The sequence below is a fragment of the Pseudopipra pipra genome, chromosome Z (genome assembly GCF_036250125.1).
Source record: "Pseudopipra pipra isolate bDixPip1 chromosome Z, bDixPip1.hap1, whole genome shotgun sequence".
Taxonomy (NCBI): domain Eukaryota; kingdom Metazoa; phylum Chordata; class Aves; order Passeriformes; family Pipridae; genus Pseudopipra; species Pseudopipra pipra.
The window spans coordinates 26834964-26848851 of record NC_087581.1 but is presented as its reverse complement, the minus strand read 5'-3'; the positions used below and the strand labels follow the sequence as shown (position 1 = coordinate 26848851).

General features: G+C 37.4%; 1 protein-coding gene across 36 annotated transcripts in view; it reads left to right on the top strand.

The window, feature by feature from the left end:
* The window catches only part of PTPRD (protein tyrosine phosphatase receptor type D), a 1159674-nt gene that overhangs the window by 1015501 nt on the left and 130285 nt on the right, over positions 1-13888 (top strand). For 14 of the 36 annotated variants that reach the window (XM_064641445.1, XM_064641443.1, XM_064641441.1 and 11 more), the window contains 4 exons: positions 3485-3673; positions 7441-7551; positions 10955-11224; positions 11910-12491. In XM_064641445.1, coding sequence (XP_064497515.1) covers positions 3485-3673; positions 7441-7551; positions 10955-11224; positions 11910-12491 — 1152 coding nt within the window. Of the gene's footprint in view, positions 1-3484; positions 3674-5645; positions 5664-7440; positions 7552-8908; positions 8921-10954; positions 11225-11909; positions 12492-13888 lie in introns of all 36 variants that reach the window. The other 22 variants (XM_064641432.1, XM_064641439.1, XM_064641438.1 and 19 more) reach the window with 3 other exon arrangements.

Sequence of the window (13888 nt, the reverse complement as noted above, 5' to 3'; positions counted from 1 at the left end):
TCATGTTTATAAGCAGACATGAAACATACCTTTCTTTGGGAAGAGCCTATGGCTGGTGAATTGACATTTAAGCATTACTAGTTCTGAAGAATTACAGAAGCTTATCCGAGAGTTGTATTTACTGTAGCAAGGCCCTGGGATGATTGGTGAATCAAGGGTGCAGGTTATTTTTTTTCCTTTATTCTTCCAGTTGCAGAAGGTGACATCAAAAGAAGCCTATAGACTAACATGGTACTATGACTGGTGTCACCATCAAAATTTTGGTTTTTTGATAACAGGATGGCCTACATGGCACCAGGCTTGCTAAATGCAGATGGGGGGAAGAGGGTCTTTGGTCAAGGGCTGGCAGGACTTATTGATAGGGCTTTAAACTAGTTAACTTTAAACTAGAGGAAGGGGGTATCATCAGGTTTAATAGTGATAAGGTGTGGGATAACATGCCATCCCACTCGTACCAGTTAGATGCCTGAGCCAGCAAGAGGTGCTCAGAGCCTGGAGAGAGTATGTAGGTCAGCAGCAGAAGACCTGGACAGCATCGAGAAATTCCAGCCACTCCAAAAAGTCATCTTCATTGGAGGTGGGGCGGAGGCAACTTAATGCCTCTGGGCTAACACATGCAACATGGGGAATGAATAAGAGGAAGTAGACATGTGTGGATGTCTGCAGGGCTATGACCTTATTGGCATCATGGAAAAACAGTGGGATGTCTCCTATGACTAGAGTGTTGAAATGGAAGGATACAGCCACTATACATCATATTTGAGAAGTCATGACAGTCTGGTAAAGTTCCCAGGAAAAGAGGAAACATGACCCTCACTTCTAAAAATGGAGATAAGGAAGACCCAGGGAACTACAGACTGATCAGTCCCACCTCAGTGCCTGGCAAGATCATAGATCAGATCCTCCAGGAAACTGTACATGGAAGATAATGAGACAGCCAAAATAATTGTTAACAGCCAACATGGCTTCATTAAAGGCAAATAGTACCTCACAAATTTGGTGTCTGTCTACAGTGCAGTTACAGCAGTGGTGGACAAGAGAAGGCAACAGAAACCATCTACCTGAATCTGCGTAAAGCATTTGACACTGTCCTGTGTGACATCCTTGTCTATAAACTGCTGAGGCATGAATTTGACAGTGGACTGGATAAAAAATTGGCTGGATGATTGCGCTCAAAAGAGTTGCAGTCAACAGCTCAATGTCTAGTTGGAAAGCAATGACACAATCTTCAGAGATTTGTATTGGGATGAGAACTATTTAGCATCTTTGTCAGTGACATGGAAAGTGCAATTGAGTGCACCCTCAGCAAGTTTGCCAACAACACCAAGACATATGGTGCAGTCGACATGCTGGAGGGCAGGAATGCCATCCAGAGGGACATGGACAGGCTTGAGAGGTGGGACCTTGTGAACTTCAGGAAGTTCAACAAGCACCAAGTGTAAGGTACTACACCTGAGTTGTAGCCATTCCAACCACAAATACAAGCTAGGTGGAGAATGGGTAGAGACTAGCTCTGGGGAGAAAGATTGGGTTGTTTGTGGATGAAAGCTCAATATGACCCAGCAATCTGTACTTGCAGCCCAGAAAGCCAATCACATCCTAACCTGCATCAAAAGAGGCATGAACAGGAGGTTGAGGGAGATGCTTACCCCCTCTGTTCTGTTCCTGTGAGACTCTACCTGGAGTACGGTATCCAGGTCTGGTGCCCCCAGCACCAGAAAGACACTGACCTGTCTGAATGAGTCCACTGAAGAGCTACACTGGAGAGCTGATAGAGGTCTGGAACACCTCTTCTGTGAAGAAAGGCTGAGACACTTGTGCTGTTCAGCCTGGAGAAAAAAAGGCTCTGGAGAGACCTTCTTCAGTCTTTCATTACCTAAAGGGGGCTTACAAGAAGACTAGAGAGGGACTTTTCACAAGGGCAGGTAGTGATAGTAAAAGGGGGATTTGTCTTAAGCTGAAGGAGTATAGGTTTATCTTAAATCTTAGGAAGAAAAGCTGTGCTGTGAGGGTGGTGGAGCACTGAAACAGCTTGCCCAGAGAAGTTGTGGATACCCTGTCCCTGAAGGTGTACAAGACCAGGCTGAATCTGGCTCTGAGTAACTTGGTCTAGTGGATGTCCATGGCAGAGGCATTGAAAGTAGATGACTCAAGGTCCCAAACTATTCTGTGATTCTGTGAGTATCTACGTGCTACGTATTGCAAGCAGTTAAGTAGCTCATGGGCAACTTCACACCCCAGGAACTACAACAATTTATAGGCTGCACTTGCTTGCTATACATTTTTCAGAAAAGTCTGAAGACTTACCTAACTGTTTGAAAATGTGACACTTCTTCATGGAAGAGAGTTGACATTGTTCAATTTCCTGCGTTAGTTTTATCCCCTAATCAATTGCATGTCAGCAATGACCAGTCAAGACATTTAATAATACATGTTTTATAGTTAATGTTGATCCTCTTTCTTAGATTTTTTTTTGCTTGTCATTTTTTAAGGGAAAAATTATTATTTTGTGATAAAAATATTTTTGCCATTGTAATGGACATGAGGAGCAAGATGATGTATTTAAAATAGATTATTTTAGCTATGCTAGCCTAATTTCTGAAAAATTGCCTGATCCCACTCTGCTTCCAGTGCTACTTGCTAACAGGTATCATATTAAGAAAACTGGTTGCTCTTGTTCAGTATTTCTTAATATTTCAATATTGACCACACTAGGATATGGATTTTTGACCGTATCCGAGTGTCTTAATAGACTCTGTTGTGTCTAATTCAAGACCATTATGAATATCCTGTCACTTTAGGTTTGCTAATCTGCATAGCTCCAATGTTTAGAATTTCTCAGTGCTTTGAAATCATGTAATGCACTCATCCTCACAGCACTTCTCTCTAGCAGTAAAGCACTGTCATATCCATCTTACAGCTGGACAACTGAAGCACAGGGCCAATAAACATTAAGACTGACAGCAGATAAGTAATAATAGTAAAAGCAAGAAACATAACTTGGTTCTTTCAAGTCACTGGCCAGATTCTATACTGCATGATTGTATTATGCATTTGTATGATGTATAGAAAAGGATTTTTCCCTATTGTTGATAGATATGGTAATTCAATATATCACATAAAATAGTGAGGACTCGTGCAAGCAGAGCAACATCAGTGTTGTAAGGTACCATTGTATGAGTCTAATGATTATACACTATGCAGCATATCTCATGTGATTTAATGCATTTAAATAAGACAGTATAAAGTTTGTAGCCAATTTTTATGAATTTTTTAATTTTTGTCAGCTTTTTAATCAATGTAAGTTAACCAAAAATACTGAGCAGGTATCTGGTTTTTTCAGTCCTTATATTCAGTTCCTTTCAGTTCCTTATGAACAAACAATTAGGTGACCCCTGAATGTTAAGCAGGCTGATGATTCAGGCTTTCATGCAGTACTGTGTAACAAATGTGAAATCCTTCAACTTACACATTTTTTTTCCAGAGGATCAAATTCCTCGGGGTTTTCCCACCATTGATATGGGCCCACAGCTGAAGGTGGTTGAACGAACTCGCACAGCTACCATGTTATGTGCAGCCAGTGGCAATCCTGATCCCGAAATAACTTGGTTCAAAGACTTCCTACCTGTTGACACAAGCAACAACAATGGCCGCATCAAGCAGCTACGCTCAGGTAGGGTCTTGTTACTGTTTCCACCAACGCCCAGAGTTGTTCTCTCTCACTTTTTCTTTCTTTTCTTTCTCTTCCTTTTTTTTAAATTTTTATTTATAGGTAATAATTTCTCTTTCTCCTCTCCTTTTCTGTGTTACTAAGTGTGTTGTCCATGTCTGTGATGTTGTCATAGCTTTCTATAGAGTCTGTCTCTATATGTTTTGCAGCTTCTGTTTACTCCACATTGCTCACTGCTGTGACTGTATTTTTTGATAATTTTTTTCTTTACTGCTTTTTGCAGTACTTGATGGATCCATTTTCTCCTCTTTCTTTCTTCTTTCCTTTTTATTTTTTTTTAACAAATTTATTTCAACATTGGACTTCATTCAGAAATTGCAAGGAGTACCAATGGTTATATTCATCAAAACCAAAACCTGCATTAGACACTTCAATTAAAATTTAAAATGTGTTTTGTGCTATCTTTTCCACATTTGACTTCACCAAAGATTAGCCAGTTTGGACACATCTTCTTTCCTCTCACGAATACATAAAGCACAGTACTTCTTCCCATGCAGATTTATACCTTAAAAAAAAAAAAAAAAAAAGGAAAAGAAATCTTTGGATAATCTGTGGAATAAAGTTGGGGTTTTTTTGCTGGCTGAGCATTTTTCCAACACATTTAGCCACAGTAGTGTGCGCCCACGCTAAAGCTTTATGAGTCCTACATTTTCTGGATCTACAGAAGTCTGCTTTTGGTGTAGAATCCAGCTTTTGCTGCTCTCTCTCTTTGCCCCTTGCACCTCCCTAGCAGTTCTTTCACTCTCCTCCTGCCCTAGTTTATTCTTTTGCTCTCTTTAGATTAAATAAAAGCAACAACAACAACAACAACAAAATCTCGAGATTTATCAAGTTTAAAGCTTGTCCCAAAGTAAGATCATTGGGATATAATGAGCTTTTTACTTTGACAATTGTAGTAGATATCGTTGTAGAATCTAAGTTGTTTAATCACGTGTCTTCCCAGAATTCTCAGCTTTTGACCTGTCCTGTGATGTTAAATCGTCTTGTTAACTGACTTTTTGCTTGTTGTCAGCAGAACTGTGTAAATTAACCTTCTGTTAATGTAAATTAAGATTTTTTTCACATGTGACATAGATGATTTAGTATATAAAGTTTTAACTGAAAACTTTGTACCAAATTATAAGGAATATAATAATATTTTTATGCTGTCTTTCTTCTCTCCGTATTTAAATCTCCAGAATCTATTGGTAAGTGCTTAGTTCTGAAGCGCACTTCACCCCCACTAATTTCCATATTCAGAATATTATTATTATTATGATAATTATTATATGATTAGTATTATTATTCTTAAAATGCATGGCATGCATTTTACTAACAGTCAGTGTAGTCACCAGATCCCTTTAGTGGCGCACACGCACACCTCCACAGAAATGTTGTCTTATCAGTCATAGCAACACCTAAAAGAAACAGTACACATGTATCACGTAGATCTAGAACAGTAAATGCCATAATCCAGCCTAAACTACAGTGTTTGTTTTGAGATAGCCTTCAGTGTATCCTCTTTTTATATATATATAGATTTATATATATATATTTAAATAGAATTTCCAATATTTTCCTAAACTATGTCATAAGTACAGTTTTGTAAAGTTTCCTTTAAGTTATTTGAGGCATATTTGATACATATCTAACTCTATATAACCAAACGTCTAGGAACTCAGATGCTTCTCTGAGAATGGCAGTGCAGCCGATTGTAGCATTTTTGCCCCTTGTGGTACAATGAAACTTGCTTTTATAACTTGATAATACTATCTAATATATTCCTGTTTTAACAGTATAGTAATTCAAGTTTCTCTTAAGACCTTATTTAATTCTGTAAATCTAATTTGATTCTTCTTCCAAAGCCCTAGCCTCCTTCTTCTCGTACTAATGCTTCTTCTTTCTAATCTTATTTGCATTCATATTATCCACCCAGGTGGTACACCAATAAGAGGTAAGAGTGCTGAACTAACGTTCACAGAATGATCTTACTCATTCTTTCTGTCCTTTCATCCCTCTCATCTTTGTCTTGTTTTTGGGTTGGTTTTGTTTTGTTTTCCTTAAGGAAAAAACAAAACAAAATACAAACCTACAGAAATGTCCATCATCTGATTTTCTTTTTCCTTTGTCCTGTTTGGTTATGATCAGTGACTCTCATATTGTGATCTTTCTTTCTACACATTGCCTTTTCATTTTCCTTTTTTGTTTGTTCATTAAATAAATAAACAAATGAATAAATAAATAAATAAGAATTAATTTGTGATATGCTTCAAAGCAAGCATATCCAGGTCTCCTGGCCATAGCCCAGTCACAGCGTACCATTTGTCCCTCTTTTTTCTTTTTTTTCTTCTTCTTCTTCTTCTTTTTCTTCTTCTTCTTTTTCTTCTTTTTTATTTTTCTTCCTTTTTATTCTACTTTTTTTTCCTTCCTCTTTTTTTTTGTCCAACTGGAGCAAAAAAAAGATCATTTTTTTTCTTCCTTAGCTGTTCTTGTCCTGGACCAAAGCCAAGATGGTCTGGAGAACAGTAGCAGACATGCAGAAGACAACATGGACTATCTTCTTTTTGTCTTATCTTTCATAAAAGGTTTTTGTTTTTGTTCTTCTTCAATCCTTTTTTTTTCTCTAACTTCTGAAAATTGAAAATTATACGTCCCCCCCTAAAAAATTACAGAAATGTTTTTTTCCCTTTATTGTGGGGTTTTTTTTTGGTGGGGTTTTTTTTGGTGGTTTTTTTGTTGTTGTTGTTTGTTTATTTATTGTTTTCTTTTTCTTGGAATTCTCTCACGTCTGGATTTTTGGATCTTCTAATCTACAGGCTTTGGAAATGAAAGGTTACTGACTCATAATTCTTGGTGGTATGTGGTATTGTTGGTTTTTGATACTCTAGCAAAACTGTTTACTTCTTTTGTAATTCTTGTTTTGTATTTTTCTTGGGTTTTGTGGCACCACACTGCTAATCCCACTTGTGGATTTTGATGGGTGTCTTGTGGAGGCCCTCCTGCGGTCCTCAGCAGTGGATGGTTGGTTCTTCCTTGTTGGCGTAGACCATGCTTTTTAACTTTTTTGTCTTCTAATTCAACTGCTCTTTGTTTTTCAGCAAACGTGCTTTAAGCTTGTAAGTTGCGGAAAACTGTCTTTCTTATCAATCTGCATGTCTTAAAGGAGTTTTATTTCTTTAAAATAATATTTTGATGATTGTAAATGACTAATACAGTTTCTTTTTTTTTCACTTCAAGCAGCCTTTTTGTTATTGCTGCACATTTTTGGCTTTCTTCAGCAGAAGATTTCTTGAAGTCTGTCCCGCCTTTTTTACGAGTACCACCTTTTGTGCTACTTTTGTTACTAGATTGAAACAATTAAATAAAAATTAAATAATTATAATGACCCAACTACTTAATCTCTTTTGTTTTATTCAAAAGCCATTCTTCCTTGAAGCAGTCTCACCCATCTTCATTTTAATGGTTTAGGAAAGAGTATTGTTTAGAGGGTTTTGGGTTTTTTTTGCCAAATGCAAATTGTTTTCCTGTGCTAGCACTGATGATGTGAAAAAAATAATCTCTTTGTTTTTTTCATTGCATCATTTTCTGTCTGTGCACCTTAGCAAGAAAATGAACCGACGTTGAGTGGACCTTCGCATACAAGCTTTTCATATTGTTGAGAGGTGTATTGTTGTGGATAGAAAAAGCCTCCTCTGACCGTCTCTTTGGCAATGTATTTTATATTCATACAGGTGCCCTCCAAATTGAACTGAGTGAAGAATCTGACCAAGGCAAATATGAGTGTGTTGCAACCAACAGTGCGGGTACACGCTATTCTGCCCCTGCCAATCTATATGTCAGAGGTAGGAATGACATAACCCTGGCATCCACTGTTCATTCAGGTTCAGGGCTAAGATACTCTCAGGATCTATAAAGTTACCAGCGTAATAATCAAAATGCCATGGTAAATGTGTCAGTTGTAAAATTCATTTTAAACTGTAGAGGAAAGGCTTGGGGTTTATTTTGTTCTTTTAAAGCGCTCTTGAGTCCAGTCTATCCTGTGGGTTAAGGTTTGTAAGTATATTTATATTTTTACATCTTAACTTCTGTTTTTCTCCCAAATTAAGTTAAACTGTGCTTTGCATTTTTTTCTTTTATTGGTTTGGTTTTGTTTTGCTTTTCTTTTCGAACTTCTGAAGTGACTGCTGTGTGTGCTACTAATCAGCTGAGTGTAACCCCGAGGCATTGAGGTGTATGCCTGTCTGACCTCTGCTGTGTAACTGCAAAGGAAAAGCTTCTAACTTTATAACTTGATGTATGCAGAGCACAACTGTATTTTCCTCTTTTCTGTTTCTTCTTATTATATATGCATGTATATATATATAAATATTTAATGTAAGACTTGTGAGTGAATGATAGTGGCCAGTTGGCTATATTATTTTGAGAAATTACCTGTGTATATGACAGGTATGATTAATAAGAAAACAATTATATTCTTCTGTGCGGTAGTAGAAATGGTTATTAATATATGAAAATATTTTTTAGTTCAGCTAGAAAGAAGGACTTTGTTTCAGGCAGTATTTGCTATGTCTAATTGATGCAAATTTCTGTAAAACAAAGACTATAACATACATACATACATACATATGTGTATATATGTGTGTGTGTGTGTGTGTGTGTGCGTCTACAGTATAAGGGGATGGGCGGGGGAAATAGGAATGAAAACATAAATAGCTGTAAACTTTGCTGCAGGGTGGATTACCTTACAAAAAATGCCTAGCTTGATTTTGAAATTTTTTTTAGAGATGATTTTTCAATCAACTTGATATGTTTTCATATGGTGTGACTCTTTCGGCTAATTAAAAAGAAAAGAAAGGAAAACCTTTCATAGTTATGACATCCATAGAAAGTTATTTGATCTTTTATTTTCTTTCTCTTGTCCTCCGACATACTGACTTTCCTGTACTGCATGAGGCATGTATACCTTTATATCCAAAGGAAAATTTCAAAATTATGCTAGCTATTATTTCTAACATTATTGTAGCTGTAGAAAATGCTAACTTTTCAAGATGAGGCAGGAAGGTTTAATTAGCGCAAGTAGAGATGTTCAACTAGCAGTTGAAAGCCTTGATATGGCCTTTTTACTCTCTCTGTGTTTCCCTTGTTTTTCTCCTTTCCTCATTTCATTGTGTTCTGCATCAAACCCCCTACATCCCTCAGAGCTGCGAGAAGGTTGGTGTGTTTTTTACTTTTTACCCACCTTACAAAACTATTAATTAAACCAATAACAAAGAATACAAATGAAATGAATGTAGCTGCATTGTGGCATTTTTTAAGTTAATGTTATGTTTAAGCAGAGAATGCCCTGGTCATGGCTTTTGATGAGTGCTGGTATCTAACTGTTGTGCATGATAAGAGAGAATGAACCTGGATGCATGGCAATCTTTTTAGCTTTAATACTAACGTCTACTAAACTTGGTCAGTGTTCCTGCTTTTTCTTCCCTTTTAATTTCTTGCTTATACTGATGCCTGCTTTTCAAGGAATGGTTTCAGTAGTTGCTTTTCTAAATAGCCTGCGCATGAAGACTAGACTCTCCTTTGTCTATAAGGATTTTGTTCAATACAAGAAGTTCCTCATTGCCTGCCATTTGCTTCGTGTGGCCTCTGTGAACTGGCCGCTTACGGATGTTTTGCTTTCTGCTTGTTCCCCTTCTGCCTGTCATTCACTCATGAGGCCATTGGAGTAAGCCCCTCCTGAATCCATAGAAGATCACAGAAATTTAATCAAACCAAGAGGAAAGGTTTTAGACTAACATAATTTTCCTTATTTTTTTTTAAACTCACTCATAGTCTTATTTTACTTTTAATTTCTTTCTGAATTAAAGCTGTCTTAATCATTAGCCTCTATTAAGGCCAAATAAATACAGTTTTGAGTACAGTGTCCAATTAAAGGCCTAAATACAAACCTACCTCTCTCAGCTACCTGTGTCACTTCCACCTCCTACACACATATGCACACCACTGAGAATATTTGAAGCAGGAACACTGATCTGTTATTGCCTGGTAATTTTCTCGGTGTTGTGTTTGCTTAAATATTAACTACTCTGTTAGTGGAATGTCCTGCTGTGTGTTTAAGGTTGACACCCCTTGCTGTCAATACAGAAATGTCTAATATTATCAATCCTTATTTTGCTTTCCCTTAGCTGTGAGCATAGTGGAATCCTGAATGTTCAATATTCTGCTATTTTCCCAGTGGCCCTTCTTAACAGTTGCTTTTTAACCCCCTAAATTTAATCTAAGTTCCTTCTCCCTCAAACTCTATGCTTCTCTTAAACTCCTGTATCTATCTGTCAGCCTATCCCCATCTCTTTCAAGTTTTCTTTCCTCACCCAGTATGTTTTCTTTCTGAGTTCTTTTTCTCTCTGTCGTTTTTACTCAGACATTTCCCTAAGCATGATTCTCTGTTTTTTCTGTCGCTTGCTTGCATGACCAAATCCAGTACTTTGTACTGGCTTTGCCTAGTCTCCTTCTGTGACTCTCTCTCTCTTTCAATATATATATATATATATATATTTACATTCATATTTATATATATTTGTATATGTGTGTACATATGTGTGTATATATATATATATATATTTGTATCTGTGTGCAATTATATATTTTTTTATGTTTGTTTCAGTGTTAGTGTGAGGTCTTGAGGCTGCATCTACTTTGAGTCGGAAAGCAAATGAAATTGCACTTTCAATTTACTGTAGGCAGTGTGTTCCAGGACTGTGATGTGACAATGTGGCCTAGCACATTTATTCACATCAAATGGAAGCACGCAGCATTGAAGTTGGTGATCAACTCAAGCATGCTGTTGACCTTCCAGTTTTCTTCTGTGCATATATATATGTATGGGCATAAAAAATGCATATATATATGTGCGCCTGTGTGTGTGCGTGCACGTGTGCGTGTATATCTTTTGCATGGTGTTTATGTATTGTTAGTATATAGTTAGTTATGTGTGGGGCCCTAATAGGTCTGAATCAGCCTTTGTATGAATGTGCCTATTAATAGCCTCAAGTAAATACAGAATAATTCACATTGTGTGCAGACAAAATTCTTGCTTAGTCTCATATTTCTCTTATATATATATTTTCTGGAAGATCGGAATAGATGTTAAAACATTAAATTGTGTCTGTACACTGCATGCTGTCAGTATGCAAGACTCAGTGTCTTTTTTTTGTATATGTTATTACCTTTTTTTGTGTTTTTTTCCAGTTCGACGAGTCCCACCGAGGTTCTCTATCCCACCCACAAATCATGAGATCATGCCTGGCGGGAGTGTAAATATCACCTGTGTTGCGGTGGGGTCACCAATGCCATATGTGAAATGGATGCTAGGAGCAGAAGATTTGACACCTGAGGATGATATGCCAATAGGGAGGAACGTCCTTGAGCTTAATGATGTCAGACAGTCTGCAAACTACACTTGTGTTGCTATGTCTACCCTCGGTGTTATAGAAGCAATAGCACAGATAACTGTCAAAGGTATATCCCAAGCACATATGTATTGTCACATTTCAGTCTTTTATTTCATTCACTGCCATATTCTGAGCAAATACGTTGCACTGAAAGGGACTCAGTGCCACTTGCACTCTTAAATCAAGAGGGTAAATATTCCAGCCAATCACTGGCATAAGGCAAAACAGAGGCTCAGACAGCAGTAATGCTCATAGACTAAATAAAGTAATATTTATTAAAATGTTAGCCATAGTATTCCATTATTCTTCTGTGTCTAGCTCCCAGCCTTCATTTCAGTTAAAGATCTTAAAATGTTGCATTTACTTGTCAACAGAAGGAACCTTTACAAACCATTTGATTTTTAGAGTTGCTGGGTGTCCAAGTATCATATTCATTGAGTATTTGAAAATTAAACTGTAATGGTTTATTGTCCCTCTGTAAGATTTCTCTTCTGTATATGGTTATGGCATTTATTACAAAAGTCAGTATCATTAGTTCATGACAAATGAGCATATTGAACAGAGCTTGAAGATTTTCTGATAGATTTTTGAAGGAAATCATAGTTGCCCAAAGCTTCCTCTGAATGGATCACACCTTCTTTCCATTCAGTTTTCCTGTTATGATTTTGTTTTGTTGTTTGTAGCTTCTTAATTTAGTAACTAATGTCTACTGTTACCTAGTGCTGACTGTATTTTTTGTCATTTGTCTTTAGCCTTACCCAAACCTCCTGGAACACCTGTTGTGACAGAAAGCACAGCGACAAGCATAACATTGACTTGGGATTCTGGAAACCCTGAGCCAGTTTCTTACTACATAATCCAACACAAACCCAAAAACTCAGAGGAGCCATATAAAGAAATTGATGGTGTGGCCACAACACGTTATAGCGTGGCTGGCCTAAGCCCATATTCAGAGTATGAATTTCGGGTAGTTGCTGTAAATAACATTGGGCGAGGGCCAGCCAGTGAGCCTGTGTCAACAAGGACTTCAGAGCAAGCACCTTCAAGTGCACCCCGCAATGTGCAGGCCCGTATGTTGAGCTCTACCACCATTTTAGTACAGTGGGAAGAACCTGAGGAACCTAATGGGCAAATACAAGGTTACAGAGTTTATTACACCATGGACCCCACTCAACATGTTAACAGCTGGATGAAGCACAACGTGGCTGACAGTCATATTACCACTATTGGGAATCTCGTACCCCAGAAAGCATACTCTGTGAAAGTTCTTGCTTTTACTTCTGTTGGGGATGGACCACTTTCTAGTGACATTCAGGTCATCACTCAAACAGGAGGTAAGCTAGCAGTGAACAGAGTTTGTGTGAAAAAAAATTGAATGCATGCAGAAATTTTGCACAGAGAGACTTTGAGTTTAAAATGCTGGAAAACCCCTCCCTTTCAAGGATAATCAGTTTATTCGGGCAGCTTTTGCGATAACATTTTCTTAATTCCACAGTACAAGTTATCTCTGAAGAGTGGAAATTACCCCCTCACACTTTTATTTCTTTTTTCATCAGTGTCAAGAAGTTTATCTGGAGTTTAACTGAAGTCTCAGGGAGACTTTCATTCTGGAGGTGGCCAAGTGTTGAGGCTTCTGTTTGGCAGTGCTCTGCGCACCAAACAAGTTTGTCAAATAGTTCTTCATAGCTTTCTTTGAGGAGTTGCCAGTGTTGGTAGGCCTTATTTAGATGGCATGTGACTCCCTTATGCCACATCACTCTAGTGAACCTTGCTTTTGGAAGTCTAAAATGTGTGTGTACCACGTGTGTATTCAGCTAGTTGGTAAGGTTCTGAGAACAAAACAAAACATGAAAGCATTAAATACAACAAGCATTTGTGTAGGTTCAAGCAAGCAGTTCTGTACACTTTGGATTTATAAATCGAAACCTACCTGTCCTTACAAAGTGCACACCAAAAGGTCACATTTTCTTGGTTTGTCTTTGCAGTTAGGTCGTTTTGTTTCCATTCAGGAGTTTTAGGTCCATGAATTAGTTTTACTAGCAAGGGACAAGCAAGCACAGTGAAAAACATTGCAAAAAATATTTTATGAAATCTAAAGCAAGAAGCTCTGGGGTAGTTACACAAAATGGTTTATTGTAGCAATAAGAAATAAAAGCTCCTTTTGTCTAGCAGTTTAGAGAAAGCTCTGTGAAATATTACTGTAGGTCAGTGATTGTCTAAAGTATATAATACTACTTGAATTTTTTAGTACAGGGACGTTTCCTGTTGCAGAATTTAGCATCCCTCAAAATCTTAAAAAACAGGTCTCTAAAATGTAACTGTAGACAGTTACGTTTCATCCAGTTTTTACTTCTGTGTTTTACCAATATGCATTTAATAACAGCAGACAATGAGGTATTATCCTGGAATCTTTCTAGGTGTTGTATTACATAAAGATACGTGTTTCCTTTTGCAGTATCTCAGCTGAGAAGTTACAAAATTAACTATTTTTAGACCCTCTAGTGGTACATTAAAATGTGTCTGTATGCACATGCAAATAGAAGTATGTATACCTGTCATAGTTCACAACTGTGAACCTCTTAGATTAGAAAGTGTTTGACAGTGGCTTCCCCAGTAAAGGATGAACGAATCGAAATAATGAGCACTGAGGCTCAGCTGGACTGTCCCAAGTCACATTACTTGCTAAGGTCAGTTCAGAAAAGTTCTGTTTATTAAAACCTTCATAGAATTT